The sequence below is a fragment of the Balearica regulorum genome, chromosome 11, assembly GCF_011004875.1.
Source record: "Balearica regulorum gibbericeps isolate bBalReg1 chromosome 11, bBalReg1.pri, whole genome shotgun sequence".
NCBI lineage: Eukaryota > Metazoa > Chordata > Aves > Gruiformes > Gruidae > Balearica > Balearica regulorum.
This window is the reverse complement of record NC_046194.1, coordinates 18,434,869-18,454,816: the sequence shown is the minus strand read 5'-3', so window position 1 is coordinate 18,454,816 and position 19,948 is coordinate 18,434,869. Positions and strand designations below refer to the sequence as shown.

At 43.6% G+C, this 19,948-nt stretch overlaps 1 protein-coding gene across 1 annotated transcript; it reads right to left on the bottom strand.

Annotated features, from left to right (window-relative positions):
• Window positions 1-730: 730 nt before the first annotated feature.
• Window positions 731-16,816, bottom strand: SH2D1A (SH2 domain containing 1A). Its single transcript, XM_075762981.1, has 4 exons — window positions 16,542-16,816; window positions 4,307-4,370; window positions 1,790-1,926; window positions 731-1,430 (listed from the first exon to the last, which is right to left on the bottom strand). The coding sequence occupies exons 1-4, from the start codon at window positions 16,676-16,678 to the stop codon at window positions 1,421-1,423; spliced, it is 348 nt and encodes a 115-aa protein (XP_075619096.1). The 5' UTR covers window positions 16,679-16,816; the 3' UTR covers window positions 731-1,420.
• Between the last annotated feature and the right edge of the window lie 3,132 nt (window positions 16,817-19,948).

Here is a 19,948-nt window from a genome sequence, read left to right as displayed (position 1 = left end):
AAGTATAGGCATGAAACATTTAACCAGAGCAACCCAGAGGTGACTATACAACGTTTAAAAGTTGGGGTTTTAAATATATATATTTTTTGTAGTCCATTTGCAATCACTGCTAGTCTTGTGCTTTGGAAGGGAGCGTAGGAGAATCACTTTTTTTTGGATAGTCAGGACCATTTGAGCAGGTTGAAGGGTGACTATCGGTGGCCCAGACCTACCAGCCAGACCAGATGCGCCCCCTCACAGACTGAGCACGCACAAGCAAGGCTGGGCCCTGGCTGGGGACCCTCCCAAAGCTCACGGGGGCTCACCAAGCCTGCCTGGCAAAAACCCACACAGAGGGAGCCTGGACCACGTCTACCATCCTTCGACTGCAGTGCAGACACAGTATCTCCTAAACGAGAGGGCTGTAGGACATCTGGTCTGCTCAGAAGTGTTTTGCACTGTCTGCGAGGTCAGGCAGGACAGTGTCATCATGCTTGTTAAACCCTGCGGATAAAAGGCACGTACCCTGGGTTCTCGGGTAGCCGCATCCTAGCCCTGCACAGCTGATGAGTCCTGTAGGTTCAAACCTGTCCTCCAGGAGCCCAATGGCATCAGGGGAACACACACAGATAGGTAAAGAAAAGCAGAGAAACTGTCATGCAAAAAAATAATTTAATTTTTAAAATTGTACACAGGGGTGGTTTGTTTCAAGAACAGAGAAAATCTAAAAGCAAAGACCGACGTTCACCTTGCTGGTTGTGCTCAGTTACTCAGTGCAGTGCTGAAGCTTTTGATAGTTTGTGCAAACTGCAAATTTTGTACATCCAGGCAGTGGTGGCCAGTTCTGCTGAGTTACAGAGCCAAGCACCTGGTGTGATAGGAAATTACTTAGCGGGGACCCTCATGGTGCCACTTCTGGAATATCTTTAGGAACTGTATGAATGACAGACATACAGCCCACCCAAGGCAACGACACTTTAAAGTAAGCAATTTTCTTAAGGCTATAAAAGGGGATTTGCCTAGTTCTTCATAAATGCCAACCAGAACAAAGTAAAGCAGAGTTCAAAGTTAAGTAATGTAAAATTAGTAACTAATTATTAATTAGGAACTAATCTTGAAGTGAAAAATATTTTGCACTTGAAAGTACAAAAAGAAAAAAAAGGCATTACACTATTTAGTAGTTGATTTTTTTATCCTCTTTTAGAAAATAAAAAGAAAAAATTTCCAAACATTCTGAAACTTAAAAACTTCTAAATTTTGAGCTAGAAATTTTATGAAATACACATTTCTGCAAATGTTACAAGAAAACTCATGGAGTTGTATTAACTATCATATAAATCATTCTGTTCTCGAGCATGGACTAGAGAAGACACTGGAAGATATGGTTATGTCACACTTGGGGAAACGTCTTCATGATGGCTGCAGGTGGAAGTCATGGCCTTCATTTCTCCCTAAGAAAAATAATCACAAAGATATGAAAGGATGAACACTGCAAGAAAATGAATGGATCAGAATGCTCGTACCTACAAGAGCAAGGGCGCTGGGGAGGGCAGGTAGCCACCGCCAGTGTGGCACTCAGGAATACGTATTCAAAATCCATGCTCGCATCACATTGACAGGCCCTGTCCTTAAGGAGCACCTCAATGCTAGCATTCCAATCACACGGTAGCAAAGCTAGGGCATATTTTTGGCAATGGCACCCTGCTGGCTAGTTCAGGTCAAAGATGCAAATAAGTCTAAGACCTCCATCCCTGCCGCTGTGGAGGGCTCTGCTCCACTGCAGTGGAGGCTCCCTCTGCCCCACGAGTACCTTGGGGGGTATTTGGGTTTTGCACGGTTGATGACCGGGTGCTGCAGGGGCGTTACGATGCCTTGGTCGGGTTTCTGGAAGGCGGAAATGAGGTTCTGCACTTTCCGAAAGAGCCTCCGGTGGACCCCGGGTGCTGTCTGTGAAGCCAAAGGGTGAGAGGTGAGAGGCGATGCTGGATGCTGGGCGCTGGCACAGAAGCCCTGTCCTCAGAAATGCACACACCACCCCCACCACCCCACCCCCACCACCCCACCCCCCGGGGGAAGGACCCAGCCCTTCACTTGGACCTCCTGATGTGCAAACTTAAAATAATTCAATGAGTCGTACTGCTCTCCTCCTTCCCCAGGGCATCGCAGGCTCCCTCCACTAAGAGTGGCTTCCAGCAGTATAGTGATACTAGCCTGGAAGAGGGACGATTCCTTAATCTCTACAAGAGAAACCCAGAGCCTGCCATGCTTATTAGGTAAATTCCCAAGTGATCTTTCGATATTTCTGACCCTGATTTATTGCAGCCAGTGATTTAACCTCCAGCCTGGGGTTTATCAGTAATATACTTCCAGCCTGGAAATACCAGTAAGACAATCTAGAGAGCTACCTGGCACTTGGTGGGGAGGGGAAGTCCTTACACCGCTAAATTCAGGAGTGAACACAGCCTCTTTGCACGCCTTTCCCCAAGCATTCAATACTGGCTGATGTGCTCATTAAGTATTCCTCTCTCTCTCTCTCTTGCACAAAGGCAGTGGCAAAATCTCACCTATTTATTAAAAGTGGGAGTTTTCTTCCTTTCTACGTTAGCATCTTTTCAAACACTTTGAAATGAAACTGTGTCAGCTTTTAATAAAAAAAACCGTTTCTGTTAAATCCTTCAGGGTATTCTCGTAATAACTCCTCCCCACCAAAGTCATGGGAGGACAAGCCTAGGTCCTGCCGGCATAGTCCCACCCGAGGGACACTGCTCCCACCCAGCAGACATGGGCTAAATCCTGCCTCACTGGCACCAGCCGGAGGCTTCACGCTGCCTGGGATTTCACCACGCTGTTTTAATTTCCCTGCTTAGTCCTTGAAAGGCGGGTGCAACCCGAGCTTGCTCAGAGACTAACCAGCCACAGGGAGGGAAGCAGAGACAGGAAAGCACCAGCTGCAGCTGGAGCTTGTTTTGGCCTTGGAGGCACATTTTGTGGGGATAAGTTGGATTTAGGCTGCTGCGTCTAACAGCTGAGACCAGCGTGGTCTTAGCAACATTTACTTAAAGGTTTCCATTTGCTTAAAGGAGGATTTGGTACCATGGGTCTTTAGCTAGCACCTTTCCCTGCAGAGGATGTATTGAGAGTCCTGGGCCTTCAGGACACTTACGCTGTGAAACACAGATAAGGTTTGCCTAAACTACAGCGAGGGAAAACCCAAGACCCATACGTGTAGGAAGCCAGTGGAGGTCACGGGGGAGGAGTTGTAGCAGGTCTCTATAACACCAGAAAAAAAAAAAAAAAAAACCTCACTGCAGACACTGACATTACCCAGGGCCAAAGCAGGCTGCAGCCTTGCTCAGGGAATTATCCTCTGCAGGTGGGGGTCCCTGGGGGTCCTGGCATCCTTCCTGAGACACAGGGCTTGCCCTGGCACGCCGGGCACACTACAAAATCCCATCCCATCCCAAAAACCCTCCTGTTTGGGCAGTGCAAAGCTCCAGGGTGCTCCCGATGCCTTACAGGAATGAATGAGCAAATTCTTCCTGGGTACTATTCCCAAGGGTGACACGGATAATTATTTACTCCCTTTTACTCCCCGATCTGCTTCTGAGTAACCCCCAGAATCAGTCTTGTCTTCCAGAGCACTGCAACCACTTCTATTATAATAATGCCCAAGGAATTATGCCTGTCTAGAAATTATTTCATGTTTGTAATCAGTGTTCATTAATGTGCAAACAGAAAGCTGATTATCCAGCTAAAGAACAAGACCTTCATAAAAGAAATACGGGTTAGCATCCCAATTCCATCAACCTAAATAATTGTGTGTATTGCAAATGATGCTATACTAAACTTGAATTATCAATTTCTTATCAGATAGGTGAAAATATATCTTGTATCAAGTTTTGGCTAACCTATATATATGTTTTGCACCAATAATGAATTAATCTGGAGAGGAATTAACTTTAAAACACTGTAGATGATTGAAAATAATTTCCTTAAATATTCTGACATTAACGATACATGAGATAGAAGGGAACTGATTGTGCTTGTCAAATTATAAAAACACAATATTTTTGCCATTTAAAATGATGCAAAATAATGCACTATTGCATTATGCAACAGCTGAAATGAAACAGGGAATTAATTTATGAGTTCAAGACTGTCAGAAGTGGCACCAAGACATCTTAGTGATGGGCACACTCAAGATCGATTACCTTCGATGAAAATCAGACTATGCAGAAACATTAATAATTTGAATGTATTTCATTAAATCAATGCGAGCATCAAATAGGATGTAGAAATTTTCAGAAGAGAAGAGAGAAGTACACACCTCAGCAGACCAGGACCCAGCTTCTGTCTTGGACACTCTGTAGGTATAAACATATCCCTTATGCCTGTGAAAAAAAAAATAAAATCAACAGGTATTTATTACTCGTTTCTACTGTCGGGTTTCACAAGAGGTACACCTGTTATGTGGGAGTTACTTCATCTGCTAGCCTTTCCTTAGTAATAAATTCATCCATAGAGGCTCTAGGCAGACAACAGACCTGAGATGCAGGTGAGAAGCAATGTTCAACCTACTGGGTTCTTCCGGGACGAGAGGGATTGGCCTGACTCAGATCTAGTTTAGCAATATTCCGTTATTTTAGGTTAAGTGACATTGCTTTCATTCAGCATTTTTGTTTTTCGTGACCTCCTTTTACTGACACACACCAGACATACTTTCCCTGGAAAAATAGAAGGTGTATTATAGGCAGATAACATTACTGTTTTGTGATTGATTTAAATGCAGATGTTCCCACAAGCAATAGCAGGAGTGTAATTTATTTGGAAAGCTAGGCCCACGAAAGCCAGGTAAATTACTCTTTGCCTTGCCCATATGTTCCTAATTCTCAAATACTGATAAAGCAGACTCTTATATAGGAGTGTGGAATCTTCCTTCTTTTTAAATCTGAGTCTTTTGAGAATAGAGAGCCATACACTAATAACACAAGACATACTCGTGTCCAGAGTCAGTCTTGCTTCTCTTACGAACCCAACACAGCGAATGATTTACATGGTGGATTATTATACCAATATCCAAAAATGTAACTCAGAAGCAGAGACAATTGATAGTAATTTCATGGGTGCAACATTAATTTAGATGGTATCAGATAAGAAAGATTGTATTTCATATTACATAGATTTACATGAATACACAGCAGGATTTTAGGGGCTATTCCCTATTTCAGCATCAATTCTTATACTTAAGAAAGCAGAAAAATACTATATTTCCTTCAATTATACATGGTATTATAGTAGTTACTACAAAATAGCAGAAACCATCAATGACACAGATACCGTATGATTGCAATTACTTACGCTCCGTGTCATGGCTCCTGGATAAATTCTTGTTAAAAAGTCATTACAGCAACCTCTGCAAAGCAGTGTCTGCTATAATTTACCTGAGCAGGAAGTTGTTAGCAGTTGTCACACTGCTATAACCCCACGAAGTGGGAGCAAAAATGCCTGTCGTGATTTGTGAGCTATCCCCCCACCACTCAACTCCCACTGTGATTAAATTCGGAGGCGGAAGACACAAAGCCATTCCCTCCCGTCGGAGCAGCTGCAGGGACAAATTCCCTGTGCAGCAGCTGAGGCACTGCCCTCCTCCCCGTGTACGGGAATATGCCTGGCACAGCCCCACGGTCCCACCACAGCTTCATCCACCTCTTCGTGTTAACCAAGGGAGCGTCTTCCCCAGAGACATGACTTTCCACCTGTCACCAGGTAGACATGAAAAGTGTCCGCGCTCACTTCATGGAAACCTAAGGAGGAGAACAGCCACCGCTACCCCAATTCTTCCCCAGCAAGTTCAGCTGCTGCAGTCCATCAAGGATTTGGACGGGCCCAGAAAGGGCCCTTGGGAAGACATGTGAGCAACCTGCTGTGTCTGCAGGAGGAGGGAAGGACGTGGAAGGGCAACACTGTTCTCCTGACCATGCCGTGGCACCATGATCACTGGTGTTTGAGGCCACAGCTCAAGCCTGGTTGTTGAAAAGCACATGCCTCTAAGCCACTAGATACATTCATGTTCCGTGAATCCAATGTCTCTCATTAGGGCCCTTAGACCATCTCAGACTATCACGTCCTTTCTTAAAACCTCTGGGGGCTGTGCCTTTACTGTCAGCTTTTCATGAGTAGCTGATGTTCACATGAATCTTTTCTATTTAGAAATCACGAGGGGCTTTCCTACACCAACATATGTAGCACATCACCCAATATACCAAAACTAGGATTTTACAGGTCATCATGTACTGAGAAACACCAGAGAGGTCCTGGCATTTTGTCCCCTCTCTTTGAAGTGGGTATCTGACCATCTCCACCGTTATTTTTTTTTCAAGCCTCAAAGTCAACGGAATGAGTATATAAAAATCTAAAACTCACTCTTTTGCCTCCTGTTTTTAATGATAAACTGTGCATATTACCCATGCTTGTCCTTGGTTGTCCCAGAGCATTCCGACTGCTTCAGTCTCTTTAAAATCTGATTTTTCCACAAAAGGCTCAGTTGTCTGGAAAGCAACCATCTGTTTTTTCTTTCATCATTTTCTCTACCTAAGAGGTTGCATGACTTGAAGTAGTTGAGGGGCTGGGGTGATACCCTGACTCTGAAATGTCTGATGGCTTTCAGCACTCTCTCAAAAGGGTTTACTAAGCCGGACAAATTGAAAAATAGAGGTCAGATGAAGTAATATTCAGGGCCAAAGCAGCGTGAGGTATAAGATAGACACCTATCCTGCATTTTTCAAAAAATTCCACTTGAAAATATTTCAACCTAGCCCAGAGAAAGCACAAAGGATAGCTCAGATTAAAAACCCATGAGATACAGATAAAGGAACAAGAATTTGGGAACATGGGTGCTGTGAGCACAGTGTGGAGAGCGGGAGGAGCATGACATTGCTATCAGAGCCTTGTGAGGGACAAATAAGAGCTCTCCACTCACCTGGCAAATGTACATTTCTTTCCCAGAGGAGGAAAGACTGAAAAGCCTGAAGGGGTTTACTGTGCTTAAGCTGAAAAACACAACGTTGTCATCTGTTCTTGGCCCTGAAGCCATCAGTAAGCCACTACGTAGATGGGAAATGGCCCAGGACCACGACACCAGCTTCTTTAAAGGAAATGCACAAAGGAAGGAGGACGCATTTTGTTAAGAAAGTGAACAGCTAGATCTTTCCATCTAGCTACTTTCCATTGGGATCTTTGTTTCCACAAAATGAATTACAGCTCTTCTGATAAGTACTCTCCCAACAAATATGATCTTATCAAAACTTTCTGTTAAGCAGCAGGAACTTACTTCATTACCACTTCAAAGTGCTTTTTACCTTGCATGTGCAAGTGACATGATTTTGATGAGCCAAGTCCTCTTTACAGCTACATGGGCACAGCCTCCCTTGAGAAAGGTTTTCATGATTTAAACTACCCAACATTAACTGAGAGCAGTGTAGACTGAAGAAAGATCAACACGTTTTTCTTTTAAAACAAAATTTAAATACAAAAATTGACATTGATATTGTATAGAACATTACCTTCCAAAGAGCAAAATACATAACACCAGGCAAAAGCAGGTTTAAAAGTGCATTTACTGGAGCCTAGGTCTCAGGAGATGAGAAATTCCCCAGCCACCATACGGGGACAGCTCAGTTTTCTACATTTTACTCAATTCATGGCAGAAAAAAGCTCCTAGTGTGACACAATGTTCCTAGTGTGGCCACACAGCTAAAGCCAAAAACCAAACACCATGTGGCCTGGGCATGTCACTTGGGCTCTCTTACACAGCTTGTACATTGAAGCCTCACCTGGTGAGATGGAGGTCAAGTCTGCCTCTCGGTGACTTGACCTCCTCTCTCTGCTGGACAAAATCAAGGAGATGATTGACACATGTCGCTGAGAGAAGGATTTTGGAGAGCACTGTTACAGTGACACTGGCATATCTTGGAGGAGAACCAGCTCTTGACACCCAGGCAAAGACCCAACGAAGGGCTCCCCCATCCCTTCGTCTGGCCCGAGGACAGCCACAGGCCTCGCTCACAATTGCAAAGCTCCTCTTTCATGCCAGTGAAGCTCAAGGGACAGGAGCAATCGTGAATTAACAGCTTGATCAAGGAGGCCCTATAAATCTTTGATCAAAGGCAAAAAAAGTCAAAATGCTGATGAGGAGAAGCAGAAAACAGTCATTGTTTTAAGGACAATATTGGATAGCGTTTATGAAAGAGTGGTTTGGTCATCACTGATGATATTTTTATGTCATCTCACTTAATTTTTCATCTCCATAACAAAGGATGTGTTATACCAGCTGGGAACTGCACTAGCACTGTCTTTGTTACAATACCATCACTGGGAAAACTTTGTCAAAGGAAAATCTAGAAAAAGTTGCTATTACAGGAACCAGTCCACTTTATATTATAGACTTTTTTCTTTATAGCTAGATAATTCCTCCCAAAGAGCTACAAAGGCATCATTCACAGATGACATACTGAGATAGCATCTGTCTACCTGTCCTCTCCACTCCTCCTTTTCAACTGTGATCAGACTTGTTAAAACCGCATTTACTTTAACAGGTGAATAATTACCATCTTCTGCACCACTGAAATAGCCAGAGGATATTAGCCGCATGCTGCAGATTAAAATTAACCATGACATTTCAACTGCATGGTATATTTTAAAATAATTTCCAAATGTTTGTATATCTCAGTTGGGAAATTTTATTAAACTAATTTGTATTTATTTCTGGGTCCAAAATGGAACAAAAATAGAAAGACAGAGAGACAGGCAGAAAGCCATGTCAGCAATAAACGACACCAATTTCTTCCTCTTTACACAGCTTTCTCTTCTGATGCCTTTGCACTCTACCAATCAGCTCTTCTTACCTGGTATATTTGCATCCTGACCTTACCTTGGAATTTTACTTTACGATATCACTTAAGAACCAGCCAGTGGTGTGGCCTATAAACAGTGGTCCTGAGCGTTATATACTGCCCATGTTCAGTTTCTTACAACTTTGCCACATTTCAGCCTTTCAGACTGAAATTTTGTTTCTTGGCTGTTTGCCTCAACCTTATTTTGGGATGGAGAATGCAGAAGTGCCAGGAAAGGAGACATGTTAGGAAAAACAATGTTTTTCCTGCATTAAAAAAACAATCTTCCAATTGCTGGTTTTTTGCTCATTTTTTAGAGTAAGACATGAAATTGATTGAAGGACAGGCAGTCTCTGAGAGAAAGCAGTGATGGCTGGCTGGGCTGCAAGAGAGGTGCTCTCTAAAAGTTCTTAGCAGTTGTAGTTGCACCACACCTGGGCTGGCTGCACCATGGGCACTCAGCTAAGCAGTGTCCACAATCTTAAGCCATGAGCGATGTATTTATGTTCCCTGCCCTGGATTAGAGGGAGGAAAAAGCCAGAAGGTAATTTAGATTGGGCATCTTGGAAAGGAAGATTAGGATTGGGTGGGGTGGATGTGGAAGGAAAGAAAAGGGGACCCATGTCTAGGTAAGGTGGGCAAGGAAACATCAATGAAAACTGAACTGCTGGGAAAGAGTAAGACTAAATGAGTAAGGAAGGGGATATACAGAGGTGAAGCATGAGGGGGCTTGAACTGGGAGCAGCACAAAATGCTGGAGGGGTGAAAAGGCCAGGAATAGAAGATGGGTGGTTTGAAACCAGAAGATGTGTGAAACAAGGAAACGACCCTCAGCAAGCAGAGTCAGCAGGCTGTACAGAATAACACTGGATAGTCTCAAAATCCATTCCTGTGCCCCTCACATTGACAACCCAGAGCTAAAGGGTGCTGCAGACCCAAGCCTCCTGTGTCACGCTCTCTCTTGTGTGAAATGGAGTTAACAAACTCTTCATCTCACAAACTGAGATAATTCTTAGAAACCACTTAATACTGTAGAGATGAGTACTACGGGAGAGCTCATGGGGGCCTCAGTACTTTTGGACTGGCGGTTTAATGGGCACCACAGTGGCTACAGAGGTGGGAGATGGTTACCACAGAGCCAAAACTCATGAGATCAGGGGAATTCACAGCAGTGCCTGTCAGTCTGCACGTCCCACATGTGTCCTCATCAAGGTCTCCACTGTCCAGGACACCCCTGAGCTGCATGGCCTCCCCCATGCAACAGAGGCGACAGCTGCCAAAAGGATCAAACGGTCAATCCAGCCACCCACTTAAAATTCTACCTTTTTCTTTCTTTTTCCTTTTGAATTGTTATATTTATGCTTAGTTTATTAATCACGGAAAGGTCAAAATGTCTTTTTATTTAATGTAGGAGACAATCCTATTTAAGCTTATAGCTCCTCACTCTGTCATGGAATTTGCATTTTCTGGTTGACAAGCAGCCTGGTTCCTTCCTTATTTAGGTCTCCGACACACAATCAAGGTACAGCAACTTAGCAATTACCACCCATCAGCTAACCCAAGCTGAAGAAATAGCATTCACATTGAGATGATGGGCAAGATATGAGCTCTGTATCAGCAAGAGTGAATAAAATAATTTAAATCAGTGTTTACAACATCTAAAAAGCCCAACAGAGTTGCTGTAGCTTAAGTCACAGTAGCACTCTGCAGACACCCACTTGAATTTACACTTCTGTCACTGATTCCCCTACCAACACTTTTTGTGGCAAAAACTTTACCCGCGATACCAAATCTGTGACTACTATTAGCTTACCATAATGCTATGGCATTATAAAGCAGATGCCTTATCTTGATTTTTCTCTTCCGCAATTTACAGAAGCCTGAAAGAGCAAGTCAAATCTCGTGCTATGCCTCTCAATTTATGCACAGATTTCTGTGTAAGATTGTCAGCATCTTCACCACTTGAACGCTCCCAACCATCAGTAGAAATGCTGCTGATTTACCTAAGGAGCAAGCGTGCACCCTTTTTGAGCAGGGTTTTTGTTGGTCTAGTACAAGGTGATGCCAGCCAAAAGCAATGCCTGAAAGAGGAATTTCTTCAAATTTGGAAATAAAATTACAATTGATTCAAATCTCGGATGATAAATAGAAGAAAATTACTTTTTGGTGGGCCAGTAACCAAGCTTCATGAGTTACTCGTCCTCCAGAACAGCACCTCACAAAGGTAAAAATCTCATGAAGCAAAGTCATCTGGTGAAATTTCTTTCACTTTAGGCAAAACTCACAAGAACTGCAATAGATAATACACTGTCAATAGCCCTGCAAATGTTAGTGTTTCATATTTCTATGAAACATTTCTTGGTTTTTTTGGGAGTGATTCAGCGTAGCTCGTTGTCACATTTCCTGTTTCTCTTAGAGCAAGGTAGGCACGGTCTGACCATAAAATCCCTGAACCTGAAATCACCACTTCCACTAAATCCTCAAAACTCAAGCCTGCAAAACCAGGGTAGAGCTAATGTAGGTTCTGTTATCTAATGGTCGTACCCATTCTGTCATTTACAGATTCGTTAGCGTAGTGGTTACCCATCGTTCAGGCTGTCTACCTTTCTAATATCTTTCCAAGAAAAGCCATTGGAATATCTGAAGGCTATTAGCCAAGTTATTCTCAGCAAAGATGAAGCTCGCTCTGATTAGCACGGAGCTGAAATACTCACCTCAGTAGAATTTACCGTTGTGCTGTAGAAGACTTTTTTTCAAAGCTGAAAATAGTTTGATATTTACAACGGCAACCTTGAATTGAGAGGCTCCTCCTCAGAGAGAAGCTTTTGTTCCAAATCACATTTTAAATGATGATGATTATGTGCAGTGTTATAATAAATGCAATTATTCTGCCATTTCTATCAAAAATATTACATGGGAAACAAAAGAAATGCTAAGTTAAGCTGGCTCGTGATGCTGTATTACACCTTCACGCTGTACAGCTGATACATCTGCCGCATCAGAAAGTTTCGGCACGTTGTCTGAACTTGTGCACTGTGGTTATGGTGACAGAAAAAAACAGCACACGTAAAATCTGATAGGTCTGCAGCCTATCCCTGTTGCCATTACTGTTGCTTCAAGAGCTCTAAACAGCTTTCTATTCCAGCTTTTGATTATTCTCCACAAATTGAATGCAGCACGGTACATGAATGGCTGGTTTCAAACAAATAATCTGAACATACAGTTTGACAAGTATGTCATGTTTAGCTTACTTAAAGGTCTGAAACAACATTCCAAGTATTTCCAAGTATATGAATTTTAAGTTCCAAACTACTAATGCTTTATCTTTGCCAATCCAGGCATGAGCTGCTTGTTTCTGCATGTATGCTCATTTATCTGTAAAGGAAAGCGGTGCTTTTGGCACTCTCAGGCATTTTATTTATGCATTTTTCAGGCACAGTTTAAGAGGCTGCTTCTCAGATTAGCCACCGTTATTGTGTCCTGGGTCCCCCATTGACTTCATTAGGAGCGGTGCACACAGAGGATTTCTGAGGGTGCTAAAAATGTCAAATGGGGTATTGAGCAAAGAGGAAACCAAACCAGTAAAGAAAGCTCCCTGGAACAATCAGGGTTTGATACTAAAACCTGGCGTACTGCACGTAGCGTCTGACATGTTTACAGGTAAAACGTGTACATTTTATAAAGCATATGTGTTTCTTCTAGCCCAGTTTTCAGGAACAGCAAAAACCTTCTGGCTTTTCAATGCAACCCTAAAAAATTTCCAGGAAAAGATTGTGCTCCTCTGTTGACACATTCAAAACACGATTAACGACATCTTTGAAGTATATATTGTCAATTTAATAATGGTGTTCATACAATGAAGATCTCGGGAGCATCTGGTATTAAAAAACTTTGCCAAAATCTGCAGGCAGCACCTCTGTTTGCAAGAGCCTCAGGGGACACTGCTGCAAATCAAAACCTTTCTACTCTTCCATGCATAGTTTAATTGTGGTCTTAAAATATTCATGCACGTAGATTCTTCATGCTTTGCCACAGCCACACCAAAAAACGTTCTCTCTTTGAAGGCTTGCAGGCATGCCATGTGCACATCATGATTTCGGACAGCGGAAAGCAGCATTCGAAGATGATAAAGCAATACTTCAGGAGAAACAAAGAGGAGAGAAAGCAGAGTTTTCTAGCCAAACGCCCCAACAACAGGGGCCTGCCTGCTGCAGTTACCCTTCTCTGTAGGTCAAGTTTTATGCTACTACCTGTCTCTCTTATGCTTGCCCTGTAAAATCAGTGTCAGTCACAAGGGATTCATGAAATCTTTGACTCTTCTCCTTTTTAAAGGTCAGGGCTCCACTTTTTAATTGGAAAAGCAAAAGGCGAATGAGCCCGACCATGAACACTGCTGCCCTTAGTACGTGCCTTAGGAAGCTCAAAGACTGACTGAGTATGTCAGGGCTTTTTGGGGGGTGCCCAAGTGGGGCGAGGGGTGACATTACAAACTTATGCAGTTTCTTGGGAAAAGGAGGCATTGCTGGAGCCTAAGCACTGCAGTGGCAATTGCAGGACTTAACCAATTACTGTACCTGTAGCTGGAGGTGGAAAGCAGCCACCTACATGAGTTCAAGCTGATCACAAGCATTGTCATCCAGATATTTGTTTAATGACTTCTTTGATAAATATTTCTTTTCTCTTCATCAGGATTGTACCTTTCAATTTTGACAACTCCCTTCTTCCCAGATGGTAAAAACAAAAAAGAACCCTAAGGCGGTTTGGGTCTGGGGAACTGTGGGGTTTTAGGTTTGTTTTGGTTTACTCCCCCAGGGAAGCGCAGGGAGAGGGGAAAGAAGACAGACTGAACATTTTTTGATTTTGGAAAGCTGGGTTATTTTTCTCTTTTTCTTTTCTAAGAGCAATAGAAACATCGCTGGAGTATGAAACAGTTTCATTTCTGTTAGAAATTTTCATTGGAAAGATGTGAATTTTTTTGTTTAGCTCTGATACTTACTGCGATATATCTAATGGCTGACCAGCTTTGTTTCTCACGTTTCAAAGATCACTTCAGTAATTCCAGTAAATACATGTTTTGCCTATTCTTGAGATATCTAGGTATTCCTAGAGTGACCTTCAGCATGGATTCTGAACTGAAATGTAAATTTCTGAATAACTTTTGTTCCTAACAATTTTCATTATTTATTTATAAGGAAGTATAAAAAAGCAGAGAAGTAATTACTCCTTCCTTTATTTTCTTGTTTCTTAAACAGTGAATACAGCGACTGCATGTTTCCCTTTTAGGTTTTTAGCAAAGCTCTCATGCACATATGTGCTCGTCACCTGGTTTGTGTCTGTGCATGATGTTCAGACTGGAATTTGGGGGTTTGGGTCCATTGGTTTATTTTGCCAAAGCCAGGCTTAGCATCCTCCGTGGAATACATACCTATATCTCTCATGCCTTCCCTACTTACTCCTCCAGTCTCTCCACTAAAGTGCTCTGCTTTGGTAAACTTTTGCCTGTTAAAGCACTTCTCTAGTTTATGGCACACATTTCTTTAAACTGTCATTGCTACCTTAAGTGTGAGACTATTTCCTGAATATCTTTATGATAACTGTCTCCAAAGTTATTGTGTGATATGTTGTTTACCATATCTGCTATTTCTGACATAATGCTCTGAATTGAAATATTAAGAAGTATTGGAACCAAGGCTTAGCTCTAGAGGTTTTTAGCCATCTTTCTGTCTATATCAGATCATACTCATCATAACATTTTTCATTTAATTTTTTATCGGGATTTATCTAAGATGCTATTGAAAATTTCCCTTATAAAAAAATTATTGAGGATCTATATTCTACATGAAACCTGCATAACATTCATCAGTAATATTTTTTACTTTTACCAGTTTGCTTATCGTATATATATTTGAACGCAACATAACATGAAGACATGAGTGGCCCATAATTTCCAGAAAAAATTAGGTAGGGTTCTGTTTCTTACTGAAGTCTCTTTTCTTTTCCTCCAAAGATTGAAGAGCTTCACAGTTAGCAGTTCTTCCTATTTTCATTTTATACATTTTATTTTATTAATGATTTTTTTTTTTCCAAAGGACGTAAAGTACCTCTAATATAGCAAACCATCCCAACGGATTGCGTGCAAATGAAAGACCTTGTTACATACAGCATTGTAACATTCTGCCTTACCCATTCTCTAATGCCTGAGTGTTTCGCCTGCACTGAATGACTTCTGAGTGTAAAGGAAATATATCACCATTTCCTCTGATGGTTATTTAAAAAAGATTCTGCTTTTATTGCCTATTCCCGTCACAGGAATCATAGCACTCCTTACCTCTTGCTATGTCTATTCCATTTTCTTTTAACTCAAGATCCTTCTAATTTCCCATTTTTCAGCTAGCTGTTAAGTATTTGTCAGCAGTAGCACCTGTCTTGGTTCACCTTCTGATTTCATGAGAGAAGAAAGAACACATCTTCTGCCACAAAGATCTTCCCTGAAAAGAAGGTCATGTATTTCTGGATTGCCTATGACCTTCTTGCATGCCTCCATTTACTGGTCTACAACAGGGGTATAATAATGCTCACCCAGGGCTTAATTACATATTGTTGGAAATGTATTCAAGACATTTGGGGAAAACTTGACTTAGGACTCCTCTTCCTCTTTTGCTTTTTTCTCAGGTACCTAACTGCCCTCTGTTAGCTAATTTCTTACTGGCCCTAAAACGGTTTTCTCTTGTATTCCTTCTCCTACTGAAGTAAGGTGCAAGTGTCTGTTTAGCCTTGATAGACACATCTTTGTTCTTTCGGTGCAATGGTACTTCATGTACAGCGTTTTCTCTCAGGACTTCTGAGACTTCTGCTTTTGTCAAAAGTAGGGTAATTAAATTGCCTCATTAAAACAAGGTCCTATGACTATAAAGTCCCCCAGCTCCCTCAGGGAAACCTCTCTACCCTCTCTCTGACAGACCATCCCATCAAATCTTTCCCCTTTCACCCTATTTGATGAAGCATTACCACTTTAGTTCGTTAGCCATCAGTATTTCATGTACTTTACAGGTAATTTACTCCGAGGACAATGGCTTGTGGGACACACAGCCTGACTGAGAGTGTCCCGCAGCAAAGGCACATTCTGGATGACAGCGATCCAAGCTACCCTTCCTGATGACCGGGGGCACTGGGGATGTTGCTAAGCACACCCATGAGCACATTACAGAAGCAGAAGACAGCTGGCAGAAAGCAAGAGGATTGTCCAGCACAAAGAGCCAGCGCACGCCATCCCAAGCCAAGTCACCTGGCTCTTCCCCATGGCCCCTCGCTTGTCCTTCCTACATGCTCCAGGCCTGCTTTCTCTTTTTGTTTTATGCCCGTAGAGCGTGTGGGCTCAGCAAGGCAAAACCTCCCTCTCTTCACTCTGCAAAGGACCCCACATCCTCTGCGTACCCCCCTGCCTTAAGTCAAGGTGAAGGAGCCCAAAGTCTCACACACATCTGCAAATGGTAACATTAGGACACGTTTTGTCACTGTTACATGGGAACACCCCACACAGTGGATGTGAAGGTTGGAAATCAGCTACCACCTGACCAGCCCTTCCCGGCACCCCGTTCCCAGCCTCGTTGCCCTTGGCTGCCCCGCACCCTGGAGAAGCAATGGCAGCTGCGCGGGGCCGGCCGCACTCACAGCACACAGAGGCAGTAGACTCCTGGGATGCTCTCGCTGTCCCGCAGCAGGTAGCTGCCATCGGTGCCCGTCGCCAGCAGCAGCTTCTCCCCAGCCTCACGGGTGATGCCCCCGTGGTAGATGGGCAGCGCGTCCATGCTGGGGCTGTCTCCCGCTGCGGGCAGCTCTCCCTGTGCACGGCGATGCCTCTGGCTGCTCCTCAGCTGTGTGATCCCCTCAGCATCTCCGTCTCGGCGGCAGATGTAAACAGGATGTGTTCACACCTCTGAAGCCTCTGCAAAGGGTGAGACAGCGCTGAGGGAAGAGTGAGGAACGAACAAAGCTTTTTTGTGTTTTTTTTTCCTTTGCCCCTTTTTGTTTTCCTTTTTCACAGGCTGTAACATCCTCACGGCATCACAGCTTGCGCACAGAGGTGTCATTTCACAGCCCACCATCGCCCAGGTGGCTCCTCGCTCAGCAGGGAAATGACATGATGAAGTGCATGACAGCATCAGGACCGTGGCACCACTGTCAGCGGCTGCCACCAGGCACTTGTGTCCTCTGGCATTAACCCAAGGGGGAACAAAGAAGGGCGAAGCAGGACCCCAAAGGCCCTCTGCAAAGCAAGGATTCTTTTTTTTAACCTCTAATTTTTAAAAATCACCAAGGGAGGAGAAACTGGGGGGAGCAAGCTGGCCTTGCTGGCCTTGCCCCACCAGGCCACTCGCTTCAGGCCACAGGTGCCGAACACGGCCCCTGCTCCTTGACGACTGGCCTGGTGCCCCCGACTGCTGTACCTCATGATGTGCCTGTTTTCATAGGCTTTGGTGGTGTTTAATCACTGCTAATGTCAGAGATGCTCATTATTTCTCCTTGGAGGCAGGCAACGGCCTCAGCACAGGCAAGGAGGCCTCTCACATCCTTCCTGACGCCATCAGTGCAGCTGCCGCCTCCGTGTGATGCGCGAGCAGGCAGCCAAAATCCAGAGACATGTCTGAAAAAGCCATTTCTCTCACCTGCTGTGGTCACAGACGTTTCCTCAGCACACCTGTCAGTTGAAAGCTCCCATAAGCACGTGCTTGCAAATGGGTATGTTTGCAAACAAGTTGAAAATGTGCTTTTATATCCCCACAGATATTTCCACCCATGGAAAAACTGAGCGTGTTTCCTGGTGCTGAGCGACACCGCACGGCAAGCAACAAGGTGGCCATGGCCACCGGGCCAGCCCCTTTGGCCTGCAGCGAGCTCAGGGCTGAATTCATCCCTGGCGCGAGGCCGCTGCGCTCCCCTGATGAGCCACGTTCTCCCATCTGGGTGTCTGAGTAATAACTCATAAAATATAGCGATAACTACAGGTCCTGCTGATGATTGATTCATTTTAAATTGAGTTTGCTAGCAGGACAGGGCAGAATGAAATAATCTCGCCCAGGTGTTCACAGAACACAGTGTCCCAGTTGAAGTTAAGGTTGGGTGAAAAAAATAGCTCTCTAGATACACACATTTCAGGAACAAAAATTAAATTAAAAAACACTGGAAATAAGGGCTGCTCTTTTTAAGTTTTAATCAATCAAAATGTTTTGTCTTGATTGTTTCACAGTGCGTGCCTTTCCATTCTGACCTTTAACACAGTCTTTCCTTGAAACTATTTTTTTCGAACTAGCTTTGGCTTTTCCTTTTGAGGGATGGGCATTTCTGACGAAGGAGTCACAGTTTAGCTCACACGTGGGGCACTGCACCAAAGTCTCTGATGGCAAAGCTGCATCTTTCGGATGCAGGCTCCTGCCATGCAGGGAGACCCCGGCGAGCAGCTGCCTCCCTGCCTGGGACCTGGGGGACTGAGAAAGCTGCAGAAAACCTCAGCTGAAGAGGGACTGAAAACTTCCACTGCCGTGTTCATGGCTTTTCTATCTTGTTACATGGGTGTTTGTTACTATGCAAACCTGGGGAGTTGGCTATCCTGCTCCAGTTTTTAAACCAGTTGTTCAAAGTATTTGCACAAAGAAGTAGAGCTGCTGCCTACTGCAAATGTGATTAATGTAGATGGCGACAAGGTGTAAGCAAAGCCCTGTTCCCTCGTAAAGCTGCTGCCTGTTTCTTCTCCTTTTCCAAACTACCTTTACTGTTGGGGATTTCATCTAATTTTCCCATTTCTTAACCTATTCACAATATTAATAGCTGATTTCAGAAAAAGTATATGTGTAGTTAGCCGGAGAGGAAAAACAACCAGAATCATCCAGTTCTGCCGATCTCGTGGCCCCATTCATCAGATTTCAACTACAGCATAGGTAGAAAATCATAAAACTTTTGACTATGAGATGCTTTCTTAATCAGGGAGTTACCACATTACAGGCCAGCCGGCATACTCCCAGCACTTTGATGAAGCAATATCGATTAATGTAAAAGAGCTGTAAACACCCATTTTTGCTTTTGTGGGAAAGGAACCCATAAAACTCCAGGTTCTGAACCCCAAAGCCTGGGTTTCCATACAAATCCCTTAATGGCCACGTGGACCTGGGGACACGCAGCTTTTAAGAACTAATGGAAATGCTGAATTTTGGAACAAGGAACACTATGCCAGCATTGAGGCACCGGCAGCACAAACCAAAGGACATAGGTGCTTCCTGGGCTGCGAAGAGAGAAACCATGACACCGCTAGCACAGCTCTGCACCACACCACTGAGGCTGGAGAAATCCTCTCTTGTCCCAAACAAGCCATTTTCACCACACCTTTGCACCGTCGGCACCCAGTCAGACTGACACCGACTGCTCTGTTTTTTATCTGTTGAATCTTATGCATCAAAAGTATTGTTTGCCATCCTATTTCGTGCTGCTACATATGCACAGTGGGGCTGAGAAGGCAAATTGCAAAATAGAGCAGCAGGCTAGGGAGAGTAGGAGAAACAACAGAGAATCACGCTGCTCCCGTCTGGATTTAGCCCCTATTGCCTTCCACTGAAAATGGTGATTTCTTTAAACACCCCGAGCCTTGCCCTGTAGGATGCTGGACACTTCGCTTGCTTTCAGAGTATTCAACATATTCTGGACACCACAGTTTTGTACCTTCCCTGAATCAGTCCAGCTAGCATTCCCTGCAGTACACTATAAAAAATTTATCTAAAAAATACATGAAGGAAAGGAAGCACTTAAAAGTGCTCTGAAATATTTGGTCTGAAAAACAAGCTTAGAAAGATAGGCCTGCATAGACCTCTTGGGTCATCAAGTCTAGCTCCCTGCTATCTTAGCCAAACACATCATATAACTCCTTTCAGAAACTCATTATACGCTGTCTTAAAAGTAGCTTGGGGTTTTTTGTTGTTGTTGTTGTTTTTTCCACTGTTCTCATTGGAAAGCAATTGCAGAACATCGCTATTCTGTTGTTTGGAAACCTGCTTCGAATTTCCATCCTAAATTTATTCATGACCAATTTA